The sequence below is a fragment of the Sturnira hondurensis genome, unplaced genomic scaffold (genome assembly GCF_014824575.4).
Source record: "Sturnira hondurensis isolate 20B ecotype Veracruz unplaced genomic scaffold, ASM1482457v3 Scaffold0004271, whole genome shotgun sequence".
Classification (NCBI taxonomy): Eukaryota; Metazoa; Chordata; class Mammalia; order Chiroptera; family Phyllostomidae; genus Sturnira; species Sturnira hondurensis.
Window position 1 is genome coordinate 4,597,475 of NW_028076902.1, and position 14,805 is coordinate 4,612,279.

A 14,805-nucleotide genomic window follows, 5' to 3' on the forward strand; every position below is an offset into this window, starting at 1 on the left:
TGGTTTTAACATGTGGAAAACCTGGAAGGTACGGGAAGCCCTTCTCACTTACGTGGGGTACCCTCGCACCCCCTGAGCAGAGCACACGTCTGAGTCGGCTGTGCAGTCCACCTTTGCTATGTAAACTTTGGCATCTTCCATGCTGTTGTACTTGTCTCCCAGATCATTCCAAGTGGGCTGCAGCCGTTGGCAGTGCCCGCACCTGTAACAAGATGAGTAACACGCATCCTGAGTGCAGGGTCAGAGGATGCCCAACCCACCTCTTCAGCCATTTCCACAGGGCAACAGGGCTCTCCTCCCCTTTCTTCACACCATAGCAGAGAAGTGTTAGCTCACAATTAGCTACTACAAAACCTCACTCCCGGACCTCCAGCCAAGATGGAGGCGTAGGTAGACACACTGTGCCTCCTTGCACAACCAAAAGAAGGACAACAATTTAAAAACAAAAAAAACAGCCAGAACTGAAAATCTAACTGCATGGAAGCCCGACAACCAAGAAGTTAAATAAGAAACATTCATCCAGACCAGTAGGAGAAGCAGAGACGGGCAGCTGAGGTGGAGAGGACCCATGGCAAGGCAGTGGCTGGCAGACCAAGAGGGGGCGGATTGTGGAGCTGGGAGTGCAAGGCTGCAGCTGGCCCTCAAGGCAGCGGTGGACCAGGCAGTCCCACATCCATACACAGATAAACCAGGTGAAACAAAGGGGGAGTGGGATTGACTGCATGACCACATGATCCAGCGCGGGGAAATAAAGCTTCAAACCACCGACTGAAAACACCTGTGGGGCTTGAGGCAGCAGTGGGAGAAGCCCCCAGCCTCACAGGAGAGTTTGTTGGAGAGACTCACAGGGTCCTAGATTGTACACAAGCCCGCCCATCCCGGAATCAGCACCAGAAGGGACCAATTTGCCTGTAGGAAGCAGGGGAAGTGACTGAGAGCTGGCAGAGAGCGGAGCAGGCACCATTATTCCCTATCTGACCCCCCCGCATACACACACAGTGTCACAACCCAGCCATTGGGTTGCCCCGCCCCGTGAACACCCAAGGCTTCGCCCCTCACTATGTAACAGGCAAGTTGAGACTAAAAATAAACATGGCCCAAACAAAAGAACAGATCAAAGCTCCAGGAAAAATACAACTAAGCGATGAAGAGGTAGCCAACCTATCAGATGCACAGTGCAAAACACTGGTAATCAGGATGCTCACAGGATTGGTTGAATTTGGTTACAAATTAGATGAAAAAGTGAAGGCAATGCTAAGTGAAATAAAGAAAAGTGCACAGGGAACCAATAGTGATGGAAACAAATCTGGGACTCAAATCAATGGAGGGGACCAGAAGGAAGAAAGAAACAACCAAACAGAAAAGAATGAATAAACAGGAATTCAAAAAAATGAGGAGAGGCTTAGGAACCTCCAGGACATCTTTAAATGTTCCAACATCCAAACTATAGGGGTACCAGAAGGGGAAGAGGAACAGCAATAAGTGGGAAAGTTACTTGAACAAATAATAAAGGAGAACTTCCCCAATCTAGCAAAGGAAATAGACTTCCAGGAAGTCTAGGAAGCTCAGAGAGTCCCAAAGAAGTTGGACCAAAGAAGGAACACACCAAGGCACATCATAATTACACTAGCCACGCTTAAAGATGAGGACTTCCGGCCAAGATGGAGGAGTCGGTGGAAATATAGTACCTCCTCGCACAACCAAATTTAAGGACAACAAAGACTTAGAAACAAAAATACAACCAAATGAGACAGAAAACTGAACTGTACTGAAGTCTGACAACAACGAACCATTCATCCATATCGGTAAGAGGGGCGGAGTTGGTGGCCGGTGGAGAGGGGTCCCCAGCAGGAGAAGGTGGTGATTGGCGACCTGGGCGGGTGAGGGATGAAAACCCAGGAAGGATCGCAAGGCAGCACACATTTGTGTGCAGATAAACCTGGCAGGTTTAAAAACGGTCAGTGAGACAGACTACACAACCCAGGGACCCTGTGATGGGAAATAAAGCCTAAAAGCACTGATTGGAAAAACTTCCGGGGCTTGAGGTTCAAGGAGAGGCTCCTAGCCTCATGGGAGTGTTCATTGGGGAGACCCACAGAGTCCTAGAATGATCACAAGCCACCCCACCCAGGAACCAGCACCAAAAGGGCCCAATGTGCTTGTGGGAAGCATCAGAGGGGACTGAAATCTGAGACAGAGCAGAACAAATGCCACTGCTCCCTCTCTGACCCTGTCCACATATACAGCTTCACAACCCAATAACTGGTGAACCACCCCGGTGAACACCTAAGCTTTTGCCCCTCATACATAACAGGCACAAACAGTCCAAAACATTGTGGTTAGCAGAACAGCTCAAAGCCCCAGAGCCAATACTTTTAAGCAACCAAAAGATAGCCAACCTATCGGATGCACAGTTCAAAATACTGGTGATCAGGATGCTCACTAACTGGTTGATTTTAGTCACAAATTAGATGAAAAAATGAAGGCTACACTAAGTGAAATGAAGCAAAATGCACAGGGAACCAATAGTGATGGAAACAAATCTGGGACTCAAATCAATGGAGTGAACCAGAAGGAAGAAAGAAACAACCAAACAGAAAAGAAGGAAAAAACAAGAATTCAAAAAAATGAGGAGAGGCTTAGGAACCCCCAGGACATCTTTACACGTTTCAACATCCGAATTACAGTGGTACCAGAAGGGGAAGAAGAACAGCAACAAGTGGGAAAAGTTATTTGAACAAATAATAAAGGAGAACTTCCCCAATCTAGCAAAGGAAATAGACTTCCAAGAAGTCCAGGAAGCTCAGAGTCACAAAGAGTTGGACCCAAAAAGGAACACCCCAAGGAACATCATAATTACATTAGCCAAGATTAAAATGAAGGAGAGAGTCCTAGAACCAGCAAGAGATAAGGGGACGGTCACCTACAAAGGAGTGCCCATCAGACTGTCAGCTGATTTCTCAAAAGAGACCTTAGAGGCAAGAAGGGGCTAGAAAGAAGTATTCTAAGTCATGAAAGGCAAGGACCCACATCCAAGATTGCTCTATCCAGCAAAGCTTTCATTTAGAATGGAAGGGCAGATAAAGAGCGTCTCAGATAAGGTCAAGTTCAAGGAGTTCATCATCACCAAGCCCTTATTATATGAAATGTTAAAGGGACTTATCTAAGAAAAAGAAGATAAAAATATAAACAGTGAAAGGACAGCAAACTCAGTTATTAACAACCACACCTAAAACAAAAGCAAACTAAGTGGACAGCTAGATCAGGAATGGAACTATAGAAATGGAGATCACAAGGAGGGTTAGCAACAGGGGAGTGGGAGGAGGAGAAGCAGGGAGAAGGTGCAGAGAATAAGTAGCATAGACAGCAGGTAGAAAATAGGGTGGAGAACAAGAATAGAATGGGAAATATAGAATCTAAAGAACTTGTGACACATAGACATGAACTAGAGAATGGGGGCACGGGGTGTGCAGGGTGGAGGGGAATGAAGGGGGAAATGGGACAACTGTAATGACATAATCAATAAAATATATTTTTAAAAAGATTAAAGATGAGGAGCGAATCCTAGAAGCAGTAAGAGAAAAGGAAGCAGTTACCTACAAAGGAATTCCCATAGACTGTCAGCTGATTTCTCATAAGAGACCTTACAGGCAAGAAGGGGCTGGAAAGAAGTATTCCAAGTCATGAAATCCAAAGACCTACATCCAAGATTGCTCTATCCAGCAAAGCTTTCATTAAAATGGAAAGGCAGATGAAGTGCTTCTCAGATAAGGTCAAGTTCAAGGAGTTCATCAACACCAAGCCCTTATTACATGAAATCTTAAAGGGATTTATCTAAGGAAAAGAAGATAAAAAATATGTACCATAAAATGACAGCAAACTCACAATAATTAACAACCACACCTAAAACAAAAACAAACTAAGCAAACAACTGGAACAGGAACAGAACCACAGAAATGGAGAACACACGGAGGGTTATCAATAGGGGAGTGGGAGGAGGAGAGAGGGGAAAAGGTACAGAGAATAAGTAGCATAAATGGTAGGGAGAAAATACACAGGGGGAGGGCAATAGTATGGGAAACGTAGAAGCCAAAGAACTTATATGTATGACCCATGGACATGAACTAAAGGGGGGCAATGTGGGTGGCGGGGGGTGTGCAGGGCGGAAGGGAGTGAAGGGGGGAAATGGGACAACTGTAATAGAATAATCAATAAAAATATTCTAAAAATATAGACAAAAAAAAGAAAACACCTCATTCCCCTGCTTATGACCCACCAGGACGTCCCCGTACTGTTCTCAGCACGAAATCCGAATTGCTGGCCTCCCACTTCACCTTGATGCCCTAGCTACCACCTTCCCTTGCAGTCAGTCTATCCCCCAGCCACGTTGCAATGTTTGCGGTTTTCTGAAAGGGCCAGAGCCTGGCTTGCCCCAGGAATCACAAAATACACTCCGTGACACTTCCTTCCTAAACCCACCTGGCTAATTCCTATTTGCCCAGAGGTTTAGTTTGGGTGTTACTTCCTTCAAGAAGTCAGCCTGACTTTCCAGGCTATTTGGTACCCATTTTCTTCTCCTCCTCTTCTGGAAAGCAACCTTACTCTCCCTCTACTACTGCAGCTTAGCACTTCTTGCTATACCTGACCCATTATTATTCAGTCAGGTCTCTTCTACAATACCACCAAGTGTCTACTAATGCAAGGCAACATCCAAATTTAAATCAATCCTGCATGTTCTCCAATGAGAAGCTTTAAAAGCATTTGTGTCCACTCAAACTCCTAAGTTTGATATAATCAAATGTATGCTTGTAATATTCATTGTATGAATTTAACTATGTGGATATTTTTACATCACCTATCATTTAATGATAGGTGATAGAATTTACTTAGAATTATTTACTTAGAATTATTGCTCCTTGCTATTCTTCACATTTCTTGACAGAATCCGATTCTTATCAACTAAATCTACTGAGTCATATCGCTGATTGTCTTCTTTCACTGTCAGCTCTCTGCAGTGCCGTATTTGAATTCTGTACGACCCAACATGAGAAACTTTACCTCAAGCTTCAAGCAGAGTTGCACATCACTGTGGCACGTGGGGCTTCCCCCACTCACCTGCTAATGCATAGTTACAACGCTTACAATAGAGCTACTTGAGGTACTGCTCTTTAAAGTGATTTTTAACACGCCTGCTTACCCTCAAAATAATTTCTCAATAAAATCTGTCTTTTCTTCTTTGACAGATGATCTCTATAATACGCATCTGAAAGTAGCACAAAAAAAAGTTTGCTTCGAGCAAATGTGTCTTCCCTAAGCAGCACTTCCTTGGCGAGCCAAGAGAATCCCTGCTTTATAAGACTCAAATACAATATAGTTCCCTCTTTTCTGGAAGATACTTGTGAGGAAAAACCAGTGTTAATGTAAGTATATGTGGTATAAAGGCCTGGGAAACAGCATTATCCTTTTTACCACTGTGTTCCCAGTGTCTAGCACGTGCTTGGCATGTATTAAGTGTCCGGCAGTTTCTCAGTGACAGATCCATAGGTGTCATGTAGTTGGCCCTTCAGGTTTGGGACCCTTCTGGCTACAGCAGGAACCTGAGACAGCAGCTGCATTCAGAAGGTGGCCTGTGGCCATGTAATAGAGCAAAGCTACCTCATCCTCCCAAGGAGGTGGCCCCAACCTTGACCTCTTCGTCATCTTCAGGTTCAGTGTGACCTGCAAACTAGCCCAAGAGATGTTGGCACAAAATCTACAGCAGTGGGACTACCCTACATCTGTCAAGTTCAGAGTAAAAATACATAGATCAATGTTTTCATTACATGTTGCCCCTGATCCCAAAGCACAAGGCGGCTTCCAATATTCCAGAGATGCTGAAACTAGTAAGAGATGGGGGGGGGACCCCACAACATATTCTGTATGATTTCCAATCTGCTGTTAAAGCCGAACTTTTAAATGCTGTCACAGAAAACCTCATACAGCTCTGTTTAAATATTTTGTAGTAAGACTATTCAGAAGCAAATTAAAAACTTCCTTTTTTCAAAACAAAAACTTTAAGTTACTTTTTCTAGGGGCATCCACCTAAAAGTCCATATTCCACATACAATGAAAACAAATTTAGTTAATACCAAGGGCTCAAATTTGCCAGTCTTCTCCCTCATTCAGTCCAGGACCAGCTGGTATTACAGAGATTTTGAAGATAACCTCCACTGGCACTGCATGGACTAACTATATCTGTGTGTCATTTTTTCTTTTAAAAACAAAAAAAAATCACAGACATTTATCCACTGGTACAAATTCCAATTAAGTAGTGTACATAATTGCAATAGTTACTCTGCAAATACTCATTCCCAGAGTAACTATGAATAATTATTTTCATGTACAATGTATTTTCTACACAAAAAGTAGTTCTGAAAATTCGAGCCAGTTCGTTCTTGGGAACTTTAAACACTGTTGATACACAATAGCTGTGACTCAGACCCGCCCCCCAAAGTCGATTTAACTCCAAATGAAATGAAATACAGTTTGTAGCCTGAATATGAGGAGAAAGGGGAAAAACTTCCGCCAGTACATTTTCTGAATAGGCCGTTTTTCATCAGGCATCTTCTCTCTATTCCTTCCCACATCCCTTTCCCACATCTCAATGAGCTTCTCCCCCATGGTAGGGAAGAACGCCAAATTCTGCAATAAGCCTGTAAAATGCCTTGCGCCCAAACTCCAGCTTTCTGCTCTGCCCCAAGTAAACTTCCCTTCCTTGAGGCATCTGTGCTGTGGAAGAAGAGCACTACCTGTTGTCTTTTGCTAGGACAATTCTCAAAGTAGGGGTCTCTGGGGTTGGGCTGGAGGCCAACGTCCCTACCCCAGAACCAGGGCAAGAGGTACATCGTCCGTTCAACCTGGTGAGCTTTGCTACACTTTCTAGAGGAGCAGACCCCAAGAGAGCAGCGGGGAGGAGGTGCCATAAGTCAGCCTTGAAATGAGAGCCAAGAGCACAGCTCCCCACGCACTCCAGGCTGTGGAGGCGTCCTCAGAATTCGCACTACTCCCCACAGGGACCCTCTTCTGCCTGGGCCAGCCAACCCTTCCGACCTCATGAGCACACAAAGTAGGAAATCACACCGTTGTGAATTCCTGTTTTCTAATTAAACTCTCCTACAATTAGCCCTGCAGCGCGTGAACCGAATCTGACGTTTGTACGTGTCTGCGGCGGGACCTCCGGTTGCCAGCGGCTGCTGCACGTGGCCCGTAGGGTCCGGCAGCTCGGACAGGCCGCTGCCTTCGGCCGGCGCAGCAAGTTTGGGGCAGGGACTTGAGGGGTAACTTCTAGATTCCCAGCAGCCATAGAGGGCGACTGACCCCGTTCCCTTCGCCCCGTCCCCAGAAGGGGGCATTTGATGGGGGAGGGGCGGTCGCATCCCGGGCTCCCATTGGGGACCGCCCCCTCCAGCACCGCCTGGGACGCCCAGCGCCACGTCAGCCGCGAGCGCCCCAGCCGCGCAGCCCCAGTCCCTGAGCTCCCGGCTCGCCGCAGCTTCCCGGCGCCCCCAGGCCCAGGGCCGCTTTGGAAGCGCAGAGTAGGACTTGGAGGACTCGGCCCGCGCCGGCCGGGGCCGATGAGGCGGCGCGGCCAGTTACCAGGGCGCGAAGAACATGACGAAGTGCGCGGCACTCTGGATTCCGTGCGTGAACATGTCGGCGGTGTACAGGTGCTTGGCGTGAGGGTCCTCCCCGTCCCCGCCGTCGGCCGCGGGGGGCTCGTCCGCCGCCGCGCCCGGCTCCTGGGCTCTGGCGCCCCAGCTCCCTCCGCCGCCATGGCCTAGCAGCAGCAGCAGCACTGCGGCCGGGGCCAGCAGCCGGGGCAGCGTTGGGAGGAGGCGTCCGGGGCACGCGGGCATCACGGCGGGGCTGGCGCGTTCTCGCCGTGGCGGCCGGTCCGCTCCCCGGCGCCAGCCCGCCGCGCGCACCGCCCCACGCACCGCCCCACGGAGGCCACGCCCCTTCCTCGCCCCTCCCTCGCCCCTCCCGGGCCGGCGTGTGGCTGCTCCGGGCCGAGACTGAGTGCGCGCGCGCGTCAGGAGCTCGAGGCAGGGGAGGGGAAAGGAGGAGAGGGTCCTAGCCCTAGAGAGAGTTTCACCTGCTGGACCTTCAGTCGTTTCCGGTTACTCCCGCAGGGCCCCGGTGCTTCCCCAAACCCAGACAGTTCCTGGAGCGAGGGTAAATATTGAAGGTTGGGTTAGCCAGGCAGGAATGCCACATAGCGTGATGTTAGCATCGGTATACACGGTTAGCATTGGCATACACAAAGACCCGGCCTTTGGATGTAGGGGAGAAAAGAGCTGCTGTCAGCAGAAAGTGGGAAATTGAGCAAAAGGGGGTGGGGTTTGCACCCGAATGAGTCAAACTGTTGGCCAGACTTCAACTGTGACTGAGCCTGAGCTCAGAGGTATGATGGAAGCCTTGTCTGCTATTCCTGCCCTGCCCTAACTGGAGGATGAGTAGGAGAAAACGTAAAAGCCTCCTCTTAAGCAATTTGTGCAGGGCTCCTGCTTGGAAAGACTAGCTGATGTGTCTTACTGTGCCCTAAGCCATGGTGCGTTAGGTTTATAAACATGAATGGCAACACCCCTATTCTGGCTGGGCTTGTGGAATGGCTGAAAGGTATCCCCTGGGCTTGGGCACCTCACCATTCAAACCTGCACACATACCTTATCACATATGGTAAGTGATGGTTCAGACCCTGCCCTGGGGATCTGAAGCTAAATTAGGGGCAATGACTGGTTGCTTCCCAAGATCAGGCCTGATTCTGGTTTATCCTCAATCTGGGAAACAGGGCAGGGCAGTTACTCCTGACCTGGCAAAAGGGGCGAAGCCCAGTGATTCACATGTCATGACGGGGCTCCAGTCCTGGGTTCAGCCACTGCTGAACTTTCAATCACAGTTTGCCAAATAAATACCAAAACCATCAATTTCCATTCAAAACCAATCCTCCCAATCACTTAAGCTGGAAACATGGGAATCATTCCCCACTGGCTCCCTGATTCCCCGTATGTACTATAACTCAAACCAAGTGCATTTCTTGGAACTGTCATTGCTTTTCACCATTTTTAGTTTTCACACCCTGAATCCTTGGTAGACTTTAATCCTGGCCAGTTGCAGTAGCTTTCTAAGGACCTCTGTAGTTCAAAATTAATTTTCCTAAAGCCTGCCTTTGATCATAATATTTGCCGCTCAATATCCCATCCTGCCCCCAGCCTTAAGGTAAAACAGATTTCTTATCAAGGCCCTCTGTGATGTGGTTTGTGTCCTTGTGAAATTCACCATGAGACATTCAGGGAACCTCTCCAATAACCTGTTGCCAGACTCTCATCCCTATGCTCCTCAGATCCTCATATTTCCCAAACACTTCTACTGTGATATTGGGAAATTCCAATGCAGGATTAGCACACATTATTATTGCATCAGCTTCTTAGTACAAATATAGGAACATAGTAGCCCTCCTACACACCTGAGTCCCTTAGAGCCAGGAAATAAAGCAGGTAGCTTCCTTGCACCCCATTGCTCCTTCCAAACCATTTCTCCCCCTTTCTCCAGCAAAACCTCCAGCTCCCATTTAATCGATGCCTTTGGGTATGGTACCTACTGCTCTTGCAGTTCCTGTCATCCACCTACTTCCCTCATCTAACTTCTTTCCAGTTCTCTCCCCCCACCAGCACCTCATTCACTGAAGACTTTGCTTCCCTTTCCTATCTTCACTCCTGGTATCTTCAGTGTCTAGGTGAATGATCATCTGTTGTAGACCGCTCTGCCTGGTTCTAGGAATTGTATCTCAACCCTTTGTGGCTAAGGACGAGGGCCTAGCCACAGGAGACAAAGCTTGTCTCTGGTAGCAAATGCTGCCTGAGTTTCCTCCCTGCCCCCAAAGCTTGGTCGGAAGTCAATGACAGGTAAGACCCCTCAGAGGAGGGGCAACCTAAGCCAGACTCCATCACTTGGGAGGCCATCATGGAAGGACTTGGTTGCGGGGGCGGGGGGACTGCAACAAAGAGCAATGGACTCTCGCCCCCTGCCCGCCCCACCTTTGACATAGCCCAAGTCCCCATGTTCTCTGGTGGAAGTGCTTCCTGGCTCTAATCCCCCTAAACCTGAATACCTGATGGGGAGGGGTGCAGCTCCTTGCCTTGCTAGAGCCTGTCCTGGGGAAAAATCTGACATCACAAAGACTTCCTGATAAACCTGTGAAATCTGCTCTGCTAAGAGTGCTTTCATTCATAGGTTAAGGGTTTGAGCAAGAAACCCTAAAACTCTGTTCCTGACAGACTCTGACTCAGACTAAACCCTCAGATTTCTTTGAATTGTTATCTACTGTTTGATCCTTACCGCCCTGTATTCCTGTGTATTAGAACTCAATAAAAGGTTCTGGAGGAGGGGACTCGAGGCTTTTTTCTCCTTGGAGAAACTAGCCACTAGTCACAGCCTTTTCCTCTGGGAAAATGGCCACTTCTCCCTAAGCAGATCACATCGTGTCTCTCAGTCATATTTACTCTCATCCGTGGCGGCAGGGGGGACTTGTGAGGAAAGTCGTCCCCACAATCATTTATCAGTGATTCCCTCCCAAAAGGAAACCCTAGAACTTAGCATAACCGGAAATGCAGTGTCTCCAAAGTCTAAATTAAAGGCTTCCCACTCTGCCCAGCGCCTCTTGTACTTAACAGTTTTCACTTGTTCAATGTTCCCTTGTTGTGACCTCTGAGTTCCCAATCCCACCATCCCACAGCCTCCTCACAATCCACCAGACTGCTGGGCTTTCCCTTGCCTCTTGACCAAATTACACCCCATGGATTCTCAGCCTTATACTTGCTATTTTGCCATGCTCCTCTGCAGTGATGCTGAAAAGCCTAAAAATTAGTTTGTTTCCCTGCTTACACAATTCCCTCTCCACCCTCCTTCCGTCATCATCCTTCTCAGCAGTCAACTTGACTTTATACTTCTCTCAGAAGATTGAAGCCAAAAGCCTGAACTCCCTCAGCTTTTTACCACTAAATCTGTGCAGCCCTGCATGACACTGTTCCCCTTCTTTGGGTTAAAAGGAGTAGAAAGAATCCCCGCCTAGCAAAGACTTGTCTTCCACTGGCGCTTTAGAGCTGTTCCAGGACCTAACTCCTGGAACCTCTGAGTGTGACTTTGCAGGACAAAGGAGACTTTGTGGATGTGATTACGGATTAAAGGATTTTGAGATTAGCCTGGAGTATCTGGATAGGCCCTAAATGTAACCTCAAATGTCCTTCTAAGAAGCCGAGGGAAATGTAACTGTAGATGAATAGACAATGTGACCAGAGCAGGGAGAGATTTGAAGATGCCTCGCTGCTGACATTGAAGATGAAGGCAGGGACAGTGACCCAGGGAATGCAACTCTTAGAAGCTGCCAGAAGCATGGGAACAGATTCTCCCTAAGAACCTCCAGAGGGGCCTTTGGTCCTACTGACAATTTTACTTTAGTCCAGTGAAACTGATTTTGAACGTCTGACCTCCAGAACCGTAGAGAATAAACTCATAAGTCCCAAAGTTTGTGGTAGTTTATTAGAGCAGGCGTGGGAAACTGGCATTCCATCCCAACCTAAAGGCTCTTCTCTCTCAGCTGTCTTCTTTCTCCTGTGTTATTTCCAGCCACTCTCTAGTGGAGCATTTCCATCTGTGTACAAACATATTTTAGTATCTCCTAACTTAAAACAATTTTAAAGCCCCTTGAGCTCATGACACCTCCCCCCCCAGCTATTATCCCAATTCTTTACCTTTCCTTTATAATAATCTTTCAAGAATTATCTGCATTTCACTTTTCATTGATGCTTTAGCATGTGCCATTCTGGCTGCCATGTTCATCATACACCCACGTCACGGGAGGTGTCTGCAGTGGCAAGTCAGAGGAAGGCTCTGCTCTCCCGTTCTTCTAGGTTTCCTGGCAGTGTCCGTACCGTGGATACTGGCCACTTCTGGACCCACATTTGAAGCAACACTGGCCTCAGCCTGTCTGGTTTGCCTTCTGCTTTCCTCCTCACTCCTCAACCCGACCTCTAGGTGTTAGTTTCTCAGGGCTTAGTCTCTGACCCACTTTTCCTCTCTCTATACTCACTCCCTAGGTGATCTCATTCGTAGCCATGGCTTTAGACGGTGTCTGTATGTGATCACTGCAAAATTTGTATTACCAACTGAGATCTTTCTCTGAACACTCGCTCTCTACTTGGTATCACCACTTGTTTATTTTACAGGCATAGCCAGAACCAACCCTGTGATTTCCCAAAGCAATCCGCTGGTCCTTTAGTTTCTCCACCTCCCTAAGTGGCCTTCCCCTGCTGTTTGCTCAAACCAGAAACACAGGTTCCATCCTTTGTTTCCCTTTTCCTTAGTGTGTGTCTCAACCCCAACTCCAGCCCCCACCTCACATCAGCAAGCTCAGTCATTTCCATTTCTGAAACCCAGCTCCAGTCACCTTACTTCTTTCCACTACTGCCAAATGCCAACTCATCTTGTCACCTACAGTCGTCTCCCGATTGCTGTGTTACCACCCTTGAGTCGCCAGTCTGTTCTTCACATAGCAGCTGGAATTGGATCATCTCCCTCTACTCCTTGACTTCCTTCAGTGGCTTCCTTTTCACTTTTAATAAAACCCCAGCTCTTTGCCTTGGCTCTCAGGGGTCTTCAGGAAAGACGCAGTCCTCTTCCGTACCACTGCGCCTCCGCTGCCCTAGGTCTGCCCACTTGGGACGATTTTGAGTGCCCTCCGCATGTTTTCCTCCTTTGCCCTTGCAGTACCCCATGCTTGTTCTCTCTCTTGTCTTCCCCTGTGACTGGTCCCCTTGCACCCTCAGTCTCCTGCCCACACATCACCTCCTCGGGGACACCTTTCCCAAGCACCTCTCTGGAGCAGCCTATTCTGCTCACTGGCTCCATCACTGCACGGTGTAGTTTCCTCATGGCCTGTTTCACAGCCTGATGCTGTTTTGTTGCAGATTTATGTGTTAGGTTAGTTAGCGAGCCTTCTTCTCCACCAGGAAGCCCTGCAAAGGCCAGATCTACCTGTCATATTCACCACTCTCTCCCTGGAACCCAAATTCCTGGCACATAGTACATGCTCAACAAGTGTTAGGGGAAAGACCCATCTTTCTCCCCAAATCTCTTTCTCAGGTTCCACAAGACTAAATGACTTAGTCTTCGCCGAACATACTTCAAGCTGTTCCCTTGGCCAGGAATGACATTCTCCTTCTCTGGGCCAATTCTAATTCTACCTTTCCTGGATGAGCCATCAGCAAAAGTTCCCCAAAGCTCCGCAGCGTGGAGCACCTGGCGTGGTGGCTGCGTGTGCCCTTCCTCTCACCTCCCGGCCCTCCCACAGGACATGTATGGGGCTGGGTATGACAGCAGCCACAAGGACCCCTGCTTAGATTTCCAGCCTGAGCATCCTGACTTCATGTCACCAAAGCCCGTAAACAGAGAAATTAAGTTTTAGCCAAGATGGAGGCACAGGTAGAAACCCTTTGCTTCCTCGCATGCACAACCGAGAGGAGGATAACGACCAATCTAAAATCAATAAGCAACCAGAAGCGCCAGAAATTCAAACTGCATGGAACTCCGACAACCAAAGAATTATAGAAACAGAATAACCAGACCGGTAAGGTGGTGGACAGAGAGAAACTGCAGTGAGGTGCCGTGAGGCGGGGGACCATGGGGCTGGCCGCGGCGAGACAGCAGGCTGCGGGGGATGGGCTGGCTTAAGGGGAAACTGACACTCTGATAGCTGTGGACTATGGGGGTGGCCAAGGCGAGAAAAACTCCCAGTCTCACAGGAGAGTTCCTTGAAAAGTGCTCTAGAGATCCGCAGGAAGGCTGCATTATTCCCTCTCTGGCCCCTCCCCCATAGGCAGCACCACAACCCAGCAAGGAGGTTTGCCCTGCCTAAGTGAATACCTAAGGCCCTACTCCCTTATAACTTAACAGGGGCCCCCAAAATAGAAATAGGGCCAAAATGAAAGAACAGAGCAAAATCTCAGAGAGAGAGCTAAGTGATGAGGATAAGCCAACCTAGCTGATGGAAATTTAAAGCCCTGGTAATTAAAATGCTCACAGATCTGATCAAACTTGGTCAAAAAATGAAAAAAAAAATGAAAGATACCCAAAATGAAATAAAGCAAGATATCCAGGGAACCAACAGTGACAGCAGGAAGGAAACCTGAAGTCAAAGCAACGATTTGGAACAACAGAAAGAAATTAACACCCAACCAGAACAGAATGAAGAAACAAGAATTCAAAAAAGTAAAGAGAGTCTTAGAAACCTCTGGGGCATCCTGAAACATTCCAATATTCGAGTTATAGGGGTGCCAGAAGGAGAACACAGCAAGAAATCAAAAACTTATTTGAACAATTAATGAAAGAAAACTTCCCCAATCTGGTGAAGGAAATAGACTTTCAGGAAGCCCAGAGAGTCCCAAAGAAGTTGAACCCAAAGAAGAACACACCAAGACATATCATCATTAAGTTACCTAAGATTAAAGACAAAAAGAGAATCTTAAAAGCAACAAGTGGAAAGGAAAGAGGTACCTACAAAGGAGTGCCCATAAGGATATCAGCTGACTTCTCAAAAGAAACCTTACAGGTAAGTGTGGGGGCGACTTTCCTCGCAAGTCCCCCTGTGTGCCACAGATGAGAGTAAACATTGACTGAGACATGATCTGCTTGGGGAGGAGAAGTGGCCAGTTTCCCAGAGGAAAAAGGCCTTGAGCCGTGGCCAGTTTCTCAGGGGGGAAAGGTGTTGAG

General features: G+C 47.9%; 1 protein-coding gene across 1 annotated transcript in view; it reads right to left on the reverse strand.

Annotated features, from left to right (window-relative positions):
- The window catches only part of TXNDC5 (thioredoxin domain containing 5), a 32,834-nt gene extending 24,870 nt beyond the window's left edge, over window positions 1-7,964 (reverse strand). The window contains exons 1-2 of the mRNA XM_037045381.1: window positions 7,636-7,964; window positions 53-202 (exon numbers count right to left, since the gene is read on the reverse strand). Coding sequence (XP_036901276.1) covers window positions 53-202; window positions 7,636-7,895 — 410 coding nt within the window. The 5' untranslated portion in view covers window positions 7,896-7,964. The remainder of the gene's footprint in view (window positions 1-52; window positions 203-7,635) is intronic.
- Between the last annotated feature and the right edge of the window lie 6,841 nt (window positions 7,965-14,805).